Source organism: Priapulus caudatus, unplaced genomic scaffold (genome assembly GCF_000485595.1).
Source record: "Priapulus caudatus unplaced genomic scaffold, Priapulus_caudatus-5.0.1 Scaffold41, whole genome shotgun sequence".
NCBI classification, from domain to species: domain Eukaryota; kingdom Metazoa; phylum Priapulida; class Priapulimorpha; order Priapulimorphida; family Priapulidae; genus Priapulus; species Priapulus caudatus.
Window position 1 is genome coordinate 622,338 of NW_014577102.1, and position 17,074 is coordinate 639,411.

At 44.7% G+C, this 17,074-nt stretch overlaps 1 protein-coding gene across 3 annotated transcripts in view; it reads left to right on the forward strand.

The window, feature by feature from the left end:
- The first annotated feature begins 227 nt into the window (after nt 1–227).
- LOC106820385 overlaps nt 228–17,074 on the forward strand; it is a 30,292-nt gene continuing 13,445 nt past the window's right edge. For all 3 annotated transcript variants that reach the window (XM_014824910.1, XM_014824914.1, XM_014824920.1), the window contains exons 1-10: nt 228–292; nt 4,456–4,512; nt 4,794–4,852; nt 5,093–5,248; nt 5,628–7,299; nt 7,803–7,962; nt 8,124–8,245; nt 9,416–9,602; nt 10,074–11,224; nt 11,496–11,547. In XM_014824910.1, coding sequence (XP_014680396.1) covers nt 4,456–4,512; nt 4,794–4,852; nt 5,093–5,248; nt 5,628–7,299; nt 7,803–7,962; nt 8,124–8,245; nt 9,416–9,602; nt 10,074–11,224; nt 11,496–11,547 — 3,616 coding nt within the window. In that variant the 5' untranslated portion in view covers nt 228–292. The remainder of the gene's footprint in view (nt 293–4,455; nt 4,513–4,793; nt 4,853–5,092; nt 5,249–5,627; nt 7,300–7,802; nt 7,963–8,123; nt 8,246–9,415; nt 9,603–10,073; nt 11,225–11,495; nt 11,548–17,074) is intronic.

The window sequence follows — 17,074 nt, forward strand, 5'->3', positions numbered from 1 at the left end:
TTAACAATAAATTCGCATTTTATTTTACATGTATACTTTATAAAAATATTGTGGTGCGACCGCGACCAACACATGTTCGCAGCCCGCCACAACTTTTTTCCTGTTTTTTGCGCCACCGCGAAAAAACGGCGATGGACAGGATGTTTATAGCGGTGGCAGTACCATCGCCGCTAACCGAACGCGAAACTCGAAACCCCAGCGTGAACAAGATTGAAGATGCCACACAACATGCGATGCCGTGTGAGTGCGAACTACAAAATACAAGATTATGTAAATTTAAAGTACATCTGAGGTAGGAGGAATTACTAGTACTACATAAGAATAAATGTACAGAACGGAACATGTGAATTCTCCACGTTCACAGTTTGTTAACTGTGTCCAGTTCGTGGTCAAATAGTGAAAACACTGAATCCAACACAGTTCTCAGTAAACCTAGTGGAGTAGTGCTCATGAGTCATAGGGTCTTACCGTCATGTCCCGTGCCATCGGGTACTGGAGCGGTCGGACTGCGAACGTACCCTGGGTACGGTACAGTATACCGGTATACGTTCCGGCAGTACCCTGGGGGACATAGACCCTATGAGCCCTAGTACTAGTAGTAGTAGTAGCCACAGGGACCTGAGGCGAAAAAAAAAAAAAGTGTTATATATATAGAATAGGGAAGGGATCTAACTCCGCACGCTAGGCGATCACAGTAACCTTTCATTTGAGCTCCAACCACAGACAGAAATTCACACTTATTCTATCAACTTTTGCACCATATCACAGCCAGATGGTATCCACTTCGACCATGCACAACAATTAATCCACCCCTGTACCTCGATTCCACATTAGAGCGTTTAAACTTGTGCAAACCACTGTTTTTGCCCAATGCGGAAAAATTACTTGTCACAACTTGTAACCGAGTCGCGAATAAAAATGGCTAGATCTCAGCAATCAGACAACCGAACACAAAGACCTTGATACCGCGTTTTAACCGTCCGGGATCAGGAAACTGAAAATCCACACGCCGGTTCTTCTCTTCTGGAATTGTCACAACTATTGTTCCAATTTATCAAGACTTTCGTAACTTCCAACGTAAAACAAACCGCCATGATTAGTGAATTAAGAACTACCCCGCACTCAACACCGGCTCGTCGCTGATTAGTCGCAGTAACTCTGCTGTAACTGAAAAAATCAACAAAAGATCAAGGTAAATATCTTCAAGAACTGGAAATTTATCTTTGAACTTTTACCTTGATACCTTACCTTGAGAACATTTACCTTGATTTTTCGTTGATTTTTCAGTTACAGCAGAGTTACTGCCGACTATCAGCGACGAGCCTGTTGAGTGCGGGGGTAGTTCTTAATTCACTAATCATAGCTGGTTTGTTTACGTTGGAAGTTACGAAAGTCTGATAAATTGGACAATAGTTGTGACAATCCAGAAGAGAACGGAACCGCGTGTGGATTTTCAGATTTCCTGATCCCGGACGGTTAAAACGGTATCAAGGTGCTTTTGTGTTCGGTTGTCTGATTGCTGAGATCTAGCCATTTTATCGCGACTCGGTTACAAGTTGCTGACAAGTAATTTTTCGCATTGGCAAAAACAGTGGGTGCCACCAAGTTTAACGGCTCTAATTGTGGAATCGAGTACAGGGGTGCGATTAATTGTTGTGCATGGCTCGAAGTGGATACATCTGGCTTTGATATGGTGCCAAAGTTGATAAGAATAAGTGTGAATTTGTCTTGTGGTTGGAGCTCAAATGAAAGGTTACTGTGATCGCCAGCGTGCGCGGAGTTAGATCCCTTCCCTATTTATATATGATAACACTTTTTTTTTTTTTTTTCGTTTCAGGTCCTGTGGTAGTAGCTATTCTCAACACGAACCTTTCTCCGCTATCCTGGAACTTAGCTATGTATCACAATCTCTGTATTAAACTAATATAACTGTGTTACAAAAATTCCAAGTGACGAGCGGCGGATATATTGAGCGCCATTTCTCGTTGACCTGCTGACGTACGCATTCCCAATGCGCATAGCGCTTTGTGGGTGCCCGAGGCACAGCGAGGTGGCTTCGAAATTGTGTAACAGGTTATAATAGTTTAAAGGAATAATAGGTCCATTGATTATGCCAATGTTGACAAAATGCTAGAGTAACTGGCACCTTGTGTAGTTAATAAGCTACATTACTTTATAGCCAAACGGTATTAGTTTGTCCAATATCACTGCTAATTACTAAGAAATGTCTAATTTGAAATCCACAGTCCAAAAATCAGTTGTTTTACAGTTTCAAACCGCTGCCACGAAGCGGGTGTGATACAGATTTTATAGTGCACCGGACATTTTTGCACGCATGCTCGCGCCGTACGCAATGCTATCCTCATTGACTTTCGTAAACATGGACGCTCGTGATAAGGAACTTTTTGTCAGGGCTGTCCACGAGGTCCGTCAATTAGTACGTGGTGTTTTACTCTATTTCCATGTTTAGTCCGTTGGCCGTGTTACACCGCTGACACCTCCGTTTCATCTGGCGTCCAAAACATACGGGCCGCACGAAATGTTTACGTCATTGCTTGACTCCTGATGACATGTTACGCCGCACGTAAATGATACGTTGATACATATCAACGAACTGATTTCAAGTCTTTGTTTGTAAATGTAACCAGCAGTGACATTGGAGGTAAACTAATACACGTTTGCGTATAAAGTAAGTTAATGTACTTATTAACTACACAAGGTGCAGATACTCTAGCATTCGTCAAAGTTGGATAATCAATGGACCTATATTCCGTTAATACAGAGGTATTGTGATACATAGTAAGTCCCAGGATAGTGGGGAGAAAGGTTCGTGTTTTAGAATAAACCCAGTTTGGAAGTTGTATAGTCTTTGAAAAACGCACCATAAAAACCGCCCTGAGTGAATCACTCAAGGGGCCTCCTCAAAGAAAAAAATAGGCTCGCGTGTGTGACCCTACTCTTGTTGGGTTACATATTGTATCTGGCGACACTCCAGCTTCCAAGAAAACCACAGGCACTTGAGCGTTTCAATAAAATAATGCTAAATAAATACGAAATGTATTTACTACCAAAGTCTCAATGTTTCTATACTTCTCTTTCACTTATTATGCCGGACAATTTCCTGTAAATGGCTCAAAGCTCATCGCTGCAACAAACGCTGGCTGCCGCCATGGCTGCGCTGCACACTGACAGTGAACATAATATATAGTAATATATAAATTATATTATATTACAGGGTCGAAATTAACGGGTGTCCGGACGTCAAATACTTGCCTGATTTACTGTCGGACTCCACACGCAGCCAGCACCAGATTTGTTACTATGGATGCTGGGGCTGTTGCGGGATATTAGCATAGAATTGTTTATGCAGTGTGTATTTGTGTTTCCAGCGTGCTAAAAATATATGTGTGCTCAAGGCGAGCTAGCAGGTGATTTAGCTGTGTTGTTGGCATCGTGTTCTTGATGATAATGAGCGAAACAATAGTGCTGTTACTGTTGCTTGCCTAATATCCCCCAAAGCCCGCAGCGTCCGTAGTAACAATCTGGTGCTGCCCGCGCTATATCAAGTTAGTCGGAGAGATCGAAATCACGGGGAAAACTGTGTGAAACCGTGTTGTATTTCAAAAACTTTGTTTGAAGAACACATATGATTTTCACGGTAAACTAGTGGTGTCATATGATTAAAGGAGATCAAATTTGGAATCCTATTGCAATATATGTGAAAGAGTTTGATTAAACAATTAATCGTCTATACCCACATGTATTGTCACCAGATACTTAATTAATTATTACACATCAACGCTTACGAAATTTTGAACGGGCGCCATGACACCGCGACCGTGCTGCCACCCTGAAAAAGTTGCGTATTTGCATTTTTATTTTGCAGGTAAATGGACGAGGGCTAATCACAAAAGTGCAATTATATTTATACCTAAATGCTATTTAACCGAACGATATTCATTTTAGGGCAAATTTATCCATATTATAAACTGAAACTATATGTCGTTTATAAGATATTACAATCCTTTTGCTTTTAAATGAATAAATAAGAAATGACCCTCGGTCTGTACTGTAGCCCTTGCTGGAAAGTGGTTTTGCGCAACTTCTCAGATCGTGCGCTTGAGTGGCGCCACCGTCGTTGTAATCAAACTGTAGTCGTTAGTTTTAAAACATAAAAAAAAAAATATTTCTAATGGTGATTGAACCATGAAACTTTTTATGTAGCGCAATTATAACCTAAATTAGCTGAAAATAACCCTAGAACCTAGAGGCTACTGTTCCTTTAACATTATATTAGTTGTTCCCTTGGGAAAACGTGCATGTCATAACAATACACGTATGCACGCACCCACACACCACAATATTCCATTTTCAAGAGAGCTTCCAAAGCACATTGTAATTGGTCTGACTGAACATCAACTCTTTGTCTGTTTATAATGAAATGAATCTTTTCAGATGGGTGAAAGTCCAACGTCTTGTGAAATCTGTCATGTTAACTTTGACAGCAGAGAGGTAATCAAGCCTATGCCTATGCAACTAACCCCACTCTGTGACATTATTACATTAGAAGTTTGAATGAGGGATTCTATATTATGTTGCCATATTTATTATTCATCACAATTTTTGAGGTAAAGTTTAAAAAAAAGTACAATATTCTTAGAAATGTTTTTAGGACGTTCAGTAGCATGCTTGAACTTTTTCTGCACTACATCAGAATAGAGCAAAAAATATAGATGGGCAGGTAAATGTCACGAAGACACTAAAAATGTACGATGTTCTTAAAAACATTTTAGGATTTTCAAGAGCACACTTGGTCTTTTCTGCACCACATCAAGATAGAGAAGAAAAACAAGTAGGTATATATCACGCATGAGCCATAAACCTTCAAACGCATTTTGTGTGCAGTCTCATCGATACTTGTATGAATGATTATGGTTGTGTATTATTATGATTATATATGACATGTATGATTATATATATATGATTATCATTATAATGTATTAGTAATAAGGTCTTCAGTAGTCTGCATGCAGAGGATATTGTAATATCGATGATGCAATAAGTGTCACGGATTTTTATTACATGATGACAGGGGTTTGAAACACCGCTGCACTCTGTGTAAGAATGTCTCTAGCACACTGAAGGATTATAACAGCCACCTTGAGGAAGCACGGCACGGTAAGGCCTTGCTACAGTTGCGCAAAGCACAAGGACGAGAGCCGGCCAAGGTTGATCCGAAAAAAATCAGGTATGCATTGTAGAATGAACGTGCGTGTGCTCATGTATGTATATGTATGTATATATATATATATATATATATATATATATATATATATATATATATATATCTTGTACATACATTATTGTAGTTTGTAATAAAAAAATCCGTGAAACTTGTAAATGAAACCCCAAGTATACATAAATCTCTTAATTTCAAGCAATAGTTTTTTGCTTGACCGATGGATATTTACGGACAAATAAATGTGCTTTCTTATATAAATAATAACAGAAACTGATTGCTACAGATAAAGAAATATCGAGGAACTTTGTACCGTTGATCATATCACTGAGTCTGTGATCTTGAGGCCACATGTTTTTCCGTAATCTGTCTATTGTTTTGCTTTCAGGAATACGAGTGCCGTGTCACATGAAGGGCTGCCTCAAAGCGTCAACAACAGAGAGGAACCCGTGGCTGAGAAAAGACAGCCGTGGCACAACGGCTGGTCAGACTTTCCGAAATATCCCACGAGGCTGAACGAACCACCTCCAAGTTTATTCAACTTAAGATTTGATCATTATAGCAGAGGAGGTCCACGTGATGATGAATTAAGACTAGGTAGAACACCACCAACACAGCAGATTTATTGGAACGACGGTGCCATGCACCAGAACTCCAGAAATCCGGGCAGGGAGTGGATGAAAAGGAACAGTGCAGACAGAGGTCGTGGCTGGGGTAACGCTGCGTCTAAACACAGCCTGTCGTGGTGGAACCAGAACACTGGACACGGTGCTCCTGGTTGTGGCGGCGGCGGCAGTGGTAATACCTACTGGCAACGTTGGTCGAACCCCCAAGACTATCATCACCAGCAAAACGACGCAGCCTACGAGAGGAGACGCGGAGACGAGGGATGGCAGCAGCCTCATTACGACAGCAGAGGCACCACGGCTCCGCGCGACCCATTCTACCAAGACAGGTCATACGCGCCGCTTTTCACCGACTTCGGGCCGCGATCGCAGGCCGCTGCAACACGAAATATCGAGCGCGAGTCTATCAGAAAGCCACCACTACTCGCTACACCGGTGCGAAGCGAACCCGCGGGTGTTAATTCCCACTCACGCGATAACGGATCGCAGTTTTTGGCAGACAGCAGGCAAGAGAGACTCGGCATTTCGAACGAACGAGCGGAGAAGGTTTGCGCGAGTGGTGCATGTGAGACGTCGGGCGGGGGTCGGCGGCCGGTGGGGGCGGCAGACAGCAGGCAAGAGAGACTCGCCGTTTCGAACGAACGGACGGAGAAAGTTCGCGCAAGTGGAGGTCGACAGAATGCGGGGTCGGCAGGGGAGGAGCACAGCAGTGTGGTGTCAAGCACCAACGATTTGTTCTTCATAGACACGAAGGGAGATCCGACGATGCGCAGCGCGCGTCCTGAGGAGAAACAACGCGAAGAGAAGCTGACGAAAAGTAGCAGAGCGCAGCCGAAACAACAGTCGAAGAAAACCCGCGCCTCTCCCACCTTGAAACAGGAGAAATGTAAGAGAACGAACGCGGAGGTCAAAGGCGGGGCGCGCACGGCAGTACGTCCCACGAAAGTTCCCCGCTCTGCGAGTCGCCAGAAAGGGAGTAGCTCTGAGGGAAGCGGAGTGACGGATGTTGCCTTGCAGCGCAGAGGGAAAGAGTTAAGAAAGGGCAGCAACGGGAAGAGCGGGGAGGCTGCCGTAGCGTGCAAACCGGGGAAGATCGCAGAATGCGCGACGACGGCAGGCGAAGTGGGAAAGCCCACGAATGAGGTCACGCAGCCCGAGAAACGGATGCAGGAGATCGGTAAAGACACGAGAAGAACAGAGGGTTTCGTAGCGACCACGGTAGTGAAACGTGAGATGGAGGAGCAGCACGGGAGGAGGGACACGGAGGAGAGCAGTGGAAGAGAAGAAGAAGACGAGTGCAGGAAGAAGGAGGTTGCAGAGAGAAGAGCAGTGGTGAGAGCTGTGAAGAAACCGGTAACGAAAGCTGAGCTGATGAAGATGGTCACGATGCCTCGATCACGGATGCAACGCATGCAGCTCACACACTTCGTCAAGGTTGGTTGGCTGTATCAGAATATCTAAGTCGTTCGCAAGCATGTGAATGGGTTTGTCATCGTACGCCTGTGCAGTGTGTCTTTCCTGCTACCTCATTTCTAATCGCTTCTGTTTCTTCAGTTGGCCACATGCATTAATTTGCATGCATTACTTTTTCCTGCATTGAATAGTTGGACATTCTGTACCTTGGGCAAATTGTAACTCGTGGGCAGTGTAAATCCTTCAGGCTTTACTAGCAGGACACCATTCAGTAACCTAGTCATAAAGATCATTGAAGTAGATGTTATAAATGGTCAATAAATTATTAATGCATGATGGGTACTTTCCCTTGTAAAGTGGTGCACTGCATTTCGCTCGCTATTTCTATGCATTCTCATGGCATTCTTGTTGTCATTTTCTTTTTTTTGAAATAGTGTATTTAAACTGCATATATTAGAGGAAGAGGAAAGGGAAGAGTTGAAGGGAAAAAATCACGATTGAAGTAATGCCATTGATAATTACAGTGCTACACAGCCAGCAAGAAAATGTCACTACCACGTTTCAACATCAATATGGGCACGTCGGAAATGGTCCTCGATTCGGCTGGGCAGCGGTGTTCGGCGAAGAAAGAAGCCATGGTATCCGAGGAGATGTTAGAACTGCCTGCAGAGTTTGCTGATTTAGGTATGGTTATTTTTAGTCATCGACTCGATAGAGATGACTATGAGCAATTGTGTAGGTCGTTAGCTCCACAATAGTGCCACAACAGGTTGTACATTTCGCACATGCGTTTCTGAATGCCCCAGAAATTTTCATTGTTGAACGTGTGTTGACGCCTGTTTTAGCGGATCTAGAGTTGCCAGACAGCATCTGGAGCGAAATACAGGACATACTGCAGCAGGAATCGTCCGGGTTTACGGAAGAATCTTCGTCTGACAGTAACATGCCCGCGCACAATTCTGAACAGGTTTGTGGTCAGCACATAAGTACTATAGCTATATATATATAGAGAGAGCATTATTTAATAGTTACCTAGATGCCAAGCAGTTTCAACAACGGGAAGTTATAGGTAACTAAATATACTATATAACTATATAGGAAATAGGTATATTCAGGAAGATATATAGGTAACATTCTAAGTGTGTTCTAACTCGTGAAATTAACATTTTGTGCCCGTTCACTTCAGCACACAACTTCCAATTTTTGAGTTACGCATTAATATTATCAAGAGCTAATAAATACCTAGAGTGTACAACGGAAAAACGGGAAAATAGTGCTATTTCACGGCAATATTATTCTACTTTGCCTGCGAGTCTAGAATAATTTTATGGTATTGCATTAAGCAGAATTGTTTGCTCTCTAAAACAAGACCAACCGCTTGTCAATACGATACTCCTAGGCTGAGATATTGGCTCGTAAACTTCCCCTCCCACAGGCCTCACGGCACCTTGCATCCACAATATTCACTATCCTTCTCGCCTTTTGCGGGTTAGGAAAGTGGCTTCGTGAGAGTTCGGTTTTTTCCGCGATAACTGTATGAATGAACGGCGTTTCGGTTATCATCGGTGACTTTCGGGGGCATCGCCTATGCCCTTATCTCCCATTGTCTTTCCTAGCATGGCTAATGCCCGTCATGATGGGGCCGGCAATGTTTTCTAAATTAAGTCTCTGCAACGCAGCTCAGTTACTATATGGTGTAGTAAGAGTACCAAATTTTAGATAGCCAGAATCTGGTTATTAAAATCTTATTAATAGATTTAGATATCTGGAAAACGATAGCCAGACCCGCAAAAGGCGAGAAGGATAGTGAATATTGTGGATGCGAGGTGACGTGAGGCCTGTGGGAGGCATGATTACGCTCCAATATCTCGGCCTAGGAGTATCGTAGAGACAAGCGGTTGGTCTTATTTTAGAGAGCAAAGAATGCTGCTTAACGCAAAACCATGAACTTAGTCTAGAACTGCTTACAAAGTAGAATAATATTGTAGTGAAATAGCAATATTTCCCCGTTTTCCCGTTGTACACTCTAGGTATTTATTAGCTCTTGATATTATGCAGTGACATGTTTGAATTGCATCCGGTGTTAGTACGTAATTTTGCCGCAGCCGCGATTTAACGTTTTGCCCGCACACACCAGGTGGCACTGGCGAGGGCTCGTGCACCGGCTGCGGCCGTCGCCGCTGTGGGTGTCTCGGTGAAGATGGAGGATCCTGGGGAGGATAACGATTACTCCATGCTGGATGAGTATCTGATGATGGAAGCTGAGTCCGGGGGCCACGGCGACAGTGGAGGAGGCACACCGCTACACGCTCTCCCCATCACAGGTTGTATGCAGTTTGTTCATCCAGTGAACTCTACGATCGGTGAATTAGATTGTTATTCTCACTCTTGTATATCAGATCAGTGAAATAGCAAGGAAGATTAGAAGTAATCTGATTGTTAAGAGCAAGAGACAACGTGACATATAATATAATGTATGCGACATGCCAATCGAAAGAGCCCGCGTCATTTTCAGGTCAGATCAGATCAGATCAGTGAATTAGCGAGTCAAGAGTATGAGAGTAAGATTAGGAAGAGAATCAGATTGTTAAGAGTTAGAGACAACGTGACATATAATATAACGTATGCGGCATGCAAATCGAAAGCGCGCGCGTCATTTTTGTTAACTTGCATGTCTAAAGTAGCAAACACGTTTGTTAAAAGTGCGTAGTCACGTACGTGTCATGTTAAATCGTCTTGATCACATCGAGAAGGTTTGAAAATTGCATTTTTTAAACTGCAGCGTTATCTTTTAGGGAAGATGGCCGACGCTCCATCGGCTACAAATCAGCACGGTACGATCAGCGAGGGAAACAAGCGCGCATCCAAGGGTCCGCCGCCTGCCGTCTGTTCCTCGACCAGCATCGACGCGGAGGGGAAGACCGGGCTTCCTGTCGTCGCGGTGATGGAGGGGCCGCCAGGGGACGCCGGCTTGGATGGCAGCGACAAGATGGAGGCGGCACTGAGCATTGAGGCTCTCCTCTCAGCGGAACTCACGGAGTTTTCGGGCGGCGTCGATGTCTGGGACGCATCGACAAAGCCGGCGAGTCAGCCGCCCGCGGATCGAAAAGCGAATCTGAAGGTGGATCCTGATTCGGCGGAAAGTCGGATGGTGCCGCCTCGCAACAGCAGCGCCCCCTGCCCGGGCTCGCGCGATTTCAACACGGTCATCGCGTGCATAAAGCGTGAGCTGAAGGAGGATGCCTGCGAGAGTGAGGCGGGGGTCTCTCTCATGGAGGAAGAGGACATCACGACGACGTCTGGCCGGCGGGAGAGAGCCCCGGATGCGCGGGAAGCGTCCGGTGCTATCCGCGTGCGAAGCAGCGTCAATGCAACTCTTCCTGCAGGCGCAGTAGATCAGACATCTTCTGCAGGAGACCAGAGTACACCGAACAGCGAAACTGCTGGGACGACTTCGCCATTCGTAGACAACACGTGTGATTCCCACAGTAGAGGTGCGTCCGTATACCATACTAGCGCATATACATCACAGCATGCGGCTGGCTCCACTACACACGGAACCCCCAACAGCACTGCGGTGGGGTCGCAAGGTGGTGCCGATACATCGCGTGACGCACGCACACGCGATCTACCGACGCCGCCGACGCCACGTACGGTCGACTCGCCGGTTTCCGCCACTGGGGGCGCCAGCGTTGCTCGTCGCGCGGGAAGCGTCGATGGGCGGGCATTGCTCTCTGACGAACAAGCGAACGCTCGCAGCATTCTCGCGTCTCCGCCGCTGAGCGAGGGGCAGGCGAGTCACGGTGACCGGCTGCTGATGATATCCGTGGAGGAGGAGGAGGCGAAGGAGGAGAGGAGGGCAGCGGAGATGCACCACACTTACCTTAACGCCGTGCTGAAACAAACGGAGGAAGCAATCCGAGAAAACAAGGCCAAGATGGATTCGGTATTTATTTATTTCTTCTTATCTATTTATTGTTTTATATTTATTTCGGTATGTCCGCTGATTTAAAAAAATATTTTTGAGCGTGTTGCGCATTCCTGAAATGCTTGAATCATATCTAAGACTGACTATCATAGTGCTTCTTATGTGGTCTGTTAAGAAATGCAGATGAAAGTTACATTAGATAAAGGAAGGGTGGTAAAGTGAAGGCGTGTAAGTGTGAAGTAAAGGAATTTACCGCTCTTTATACCAGAGTACTTTATTGTTTTGCCAGTTGATACAACGAGAGAGTGAGCTGCATCAGGAAAGAAAGCAAATCGTGCAAGGTGAGTATTTTCTACAATGTAGAATAGTGATGTCACGATCATCGATTATACTCGATCATCGGTTGAACAGTGGCTCGAACCAAGCGCTTAGTGATGTCACGATCATCGATTATACTCGATCATCGGTTGAACAGTGAGCTATCGGGCGCTCTCCTAATTATTATATAGTTATTCTTGTCATCTTAATTCTCTTTATTATAGATGTTTGTGCACAGCGGCGTGCGCGCGGTATACTTGTGTGTTAATTGCAGCTGGAGGAGCATCTGAACGACATTTACAGAAAATTATTGGCAATAATTAATGTGCTAAAGAGAGTAGAGAAACATTAAGACTTTGTTTGGTAGTAAACACATTTCGTGTTTATTTACCATAATTTTACTATTAAAAAGTTCTAAGTGCCTGTGGCTGCGGCGGCCTGACAAGACAGATGTGACGTCATGAGCGAGTGTCGTCCACAGGCGTTACTAAATATGCCGTGGACCCGTGGTTGTTGATGTACTTTGATTCCAGCGATCAATAAAAGGCCACAAATTTCAAACACTTTTGTTTTCACAATAAATTTTCATTTTATTTTACATGTACACTTTATAAAAAATGGTGATGCGCCGCAACCAACACATGTCGCAGCCCGCCACAACTTTTTTCCTGTTTTTGCGACCGCGAAAAAACGGCGATGGACAGGATGTTATAGCGGTGGCAGTACCATCGCGCTAACCAAAGCGGAAACTCGAAACCCCAGCGTGAACAAAGTTGAAGATGCACACAAACATGCGGCGTGTGAGTGCGAACTACAAAATACAAGATTATGTAAATTTAAAGTACATCTGAGGTAGGGAATTACTAGTACTACATAAGAATAAATGTACAGAACGGAACATGTGAATTCTCCACGTTCACAGTTTGTTACCTGTGTCAGTTCGTGGTCAAATAGTGAAACACTTTGAATCAACAACAGTACACTGTACAGTAGGCCTAGTCACGAGTCATAGGGTCTACCGTCTATGTCCCCCAGGGTACTGCCAGAACGTACCCTGGGCGCTGGTACGGTCGCCGTATAACCGGAACGACCACTGGTCACTTAATGGTTAAGATTAGGTTTCGTGTGTTAGGGCGGGTGCTGTAAGGCGACTCCCGAGAAACTCCGTTAGTGGAGTAGGCGAGGTACGTCCGGCATAAATGACTTAGATAGTACCAGGGACGTTCCGCAGTACACCGCGGCTGGAGCATGACGACCCCTCTTCAGCCAAACAGTACTTATAGGCTCCCCTAGAGCGCTAGTAACTGCTGAGAGGGTCTATGTCCCCCCAGGTACTAGCGGAAACGTCACCCTGGGTACGGTACCAGTAACCGGTATACGCGTCCGGCATGTGACCCTGGGAAGAGAGAGACCCTCTATGAGCCCTAGTACTAGTAGCAAGGGTCCTCCCAACTACGTGCGCGCTACATATTATTAGGCGCTGGCGCCATTCGTAAATTACGTCGGCCCGTTTCAAATCGTTAGAACGCCCCGTTTAATTAGCTCGTCCGCCCGATTCAAATTCCACGACCACAATAAAAAAGTTTCAGCACGAGCTTGCATGGAACAGAGATGTCGCAGTGCAAGAATTCCCATCCGCGAGGACACCTTCTCGGAAGTGCTCGTGTATATTTTATCAAAGTATCCGAACGCAGCACTGCAGACTCAAGCACACAATACACAACAGTTAGCCTGTCCGCGAACCCCAACACTAACCTGTACAAACGCCGACTGCGGCTATCTATATATACAAGAACGCCGCCCCCAAATACCGTCCTATGGTGTGGTGGCAGATTTTACGCATTAATTTAGTGTACGGTAAAGAAAACACGCCCGCCCGGACCGGACTCGGGCCCCTAGATATCCAGCCCTTCCTTCCCCCCTTGTAGCCCCCCACACCACCTCCCCTCCCACTGTTTCAATTTCATACGCTGGGAGGAACCCTGAGTAGTAGCTATTCTCAACACGAACCTTTCTCCGCGCTCATCGCTGGAACTTACTATGCTATCCACATAAACCTGTATTAAAGTAATATAACGTGTTACAAAATTCGACAGTGAGGGCGGCGGATATGTTGAGCGCCATTTCTGAGTTGACCCTTGTGACGTACGCACTTCCCCAACTGCACATATGCGGCTCGGATGGTGCCCGAGGCATCACGCGCAGAGAGGTGGCCGAACGCTATGGCCATCAACGCGCAAGTCTATCATCATGATTTTGTAAACACGGACGCCTCGTGACTGAAGGAACTTGTCTGTTCCAGCTGTCCTCAGAGCGTTTCTGTGATAGTACGTGTGATTTAATCTCTAACTTTTCACATGTTTTAAGTCTGTGGCCCTGGTACGTTACACCTTGCTGACACCGATCCATGCATCGAGGCGTCCAAAACATACGTGCCGCGACAAATGTTATACGTCAGTGCGCTTGACTCCTGGATCGACGCGATTCTACGGGCAGCGTAAATGATACGTTGATGCACATATCATCACAACTGATTTCAAGTCTTCGCTTGTAATGTAACCAGGGCTAGTGACAATTGGACAAAACTCCATACGCACAATTTGGCTATAAGGTAACCTGTACCGATCTAACACGTAACACGAAAGCTGCTAGTTTTGTAGCCAACCCCACCCTCTAGCGATTACCGTCAACAATTGCAAATCGATGGCCTATTATTCCTTTAAATACAGAGTATTGTGATCCATAGTAAGTCCCAAATAGTGAGGAAAGGTTCGCTGTTGTAGAATAACACCCAATTGGAAGTTTGCTAGTCTCGAAAAACGGCAACCCTAAAACTGAATCAGCTCAGGGCTCCTCCAAAGAAAAGCATTCGCCTCGCGTTGGACCCTACTCTTGTTGGGTACACTTATTGTATCTAGACACATCCAACTTCCAAAAAACAACACTAGGCACGTTGAGCGTTCAATAGTAAATAAATGCTTAAATCAATACGAAATCTATGTACTTACCCCAAGTCCTTAATGCTTTCTCTACCATTCTTTCTACACTAGTTAATTGCATCGACAATTTCCTGTAAAGCGCGCCAAATGGTCCATCTGCAACCAAACGCTGGCTCGCCGCTGCACACTGACAGTGACACAAATCAGAGTAATATATAAAAATATAGTACAAGGGTGCGAAATTAACGGGAGTCGCGTAGTCGAAATACTTCCTGATATTACTGTCGACTCCGCTAACGCGGCACACCAGAATTGTACTATTGCTGGATGCCGGGGGCTGTTGGGGATATAGGTATCGGAATTATATGCAGTGTTATTGTTTTCCCAGCGTGCTAGAAATAAATGTGTCTCATGCGGCGAACTATGCAGCTGAATTTTAGGGCGCTGTCGTGCCGTCGTGTTCCTGAGTGATATTGAAGCGAACAAGTGCTGTTACTGTCTTGCCCTAATACCCCCAAACAGCAGCCCCCGAGCGTTGTCCCGTAGTAAAACAAATCTGGTGGCTGCCCGCGCTATAGTCAAGCGTTTAGTCCGGAGAGATGCAAAATCACCGGGGAAAAACTTGTGTGAAACCGGGTCGATTCCAAATAACTTTTTGAAGAACACAGTGAACGGTTCTCAGTGTAAACTAGTAACGCAGTGTTCATAGTGATTTAACAGGAGACCAATTTGCAATCCCTTATTGCAATATATGTGTAAAGGAGTTTGATTACACCAATCTATCGTCTATACCCACATGTAATTTGTCACCCAGATAGCTTAATTAAGTATTTACACATCAACAGGCTATTACGCAAATTTGAAACGCGCCGATGACACCCTGCGACGCCGTGGGCTGCCCACCGTGACGTGGAAAAACCTTGCGTATCCTTGCATTTTTATTTCTGGGCAGAAGTACGCGTGGTGAGAGCTAATCACAAACGTGCAATATAGTTTATACCTACAATTGTCATTTGTATAAGGTCGAAACGATATTATTTAGGGCAAATTTATTCGCATGATAACAGAGCTGAAACTATATGTCGTTTATAAGATATTACAATCCTTTTGCTTGAAACCTGAACTAAAATAGAGAAATACCTCGCTCGGTACGTTACTGTTAAGCCCTTGGCTGAAAGTGTTTTGCGCAACCTTTCTACTAGATCGTGCGCTGTTGATGGCGCCACCGGTCGTGTAATCAAACGTAGGCGTGAGTTTTAAAACAATAAATAAATAAACATAAATTTCTAATGGTATTGAAGCCATGAAACCTTTTTATGTCAGCGCAAATAGTACACCTAAATTAGCTGAAAAAACCCTAGAAGCCTAGACGCTACCTGTTCCTTAACATTATATTAGTGTCCCCTTGGGAAAACGTGCGATGTGCATAACAAGACTATCGTAGCACGCACGGCCAACACCACAACTATTCCATTTTCAGGAGAGCTTCCCAAAGGAGCATTGTACAGTTGGTCTGCACTGAACAGCATCAACTCTTTGTCTGTTATAATTAAGAGATGAATTGCTTCAGATGGGGAAAGTCCAAACGTCATTGTGAAATCTGTCATGTTAACTTTGACAGGAGAGAGGTAATCAAGCCATATACTATGAACTAAACCCCTGACTCTGTGAGCATTATATCATTAGAGAGTTTGAATGAGTGATCTCTCCTATATTAGTTGCCATATGTTATTATCTCATTGCCAGCAATTTTGAGGTCCAGTTACAAAAAACAGTACACATGATCTGAGAATGTTTTAGCTGTCAGTTACATGCGTTGAATTTTTTGATAACTCAGTGAACTAGACGCCAACAGCTGCGTTAAAATAATTGGGGCCATAAAGTCACAGAATCAACCCAAGTAAAATTTAACGATGCGCGCTTGCGCTAAAGTGTCGCTCACATTTTAGGATTTTATCCAGAGCACATCCACATTGGTCTTTTCCTGCAGTCCCACAATCAAGATAGCACGACAAAACAAGTTAAGGTATGAGTTATAATCACCACTACCAGACCCGTCTTCAATCAAAACTGGGATGCATTTGTGTCTCTGCCATTCCATTCGTGCTTGTATGAATGAACTTGTACTTATACCATGCGGATTCATAACTAAAATGACCTTATTGCTAGGAGATAATATATATGATCTATCATGATTATGTAGATCAGTAATAAGGTCTCAGCCACTCTGGTGCATGCAGACCGATTATTCGTAATATCGATGATGCAATATAAGGCCCGCACTACACGCGATTGTTTTATACAGCTCCGTACGCGCGATGTTAGTGGAAAACGCGACAGGTTATGAACACCGCTCGCACTCTGTTCTAAGAAGATGGTCCTAGCACACTGATGGAGGAGCTATATAAGCCACCTTTGAGGGAGACACCGACACGGTAAGGCTTGCCTACAGGTGTCTGTAAGCAGCGCTCAAGGACGGAGAATCACCGCACGTCGCAAATTGACATGGAGCCCCGCCCGAAGGTTGGACTCTGAAAAAGATTGCGCGTATGATGTCAGAGAGAACGGCGCTGTGCTCATGTATGGTATAGTATCGGAGGATACCTATATA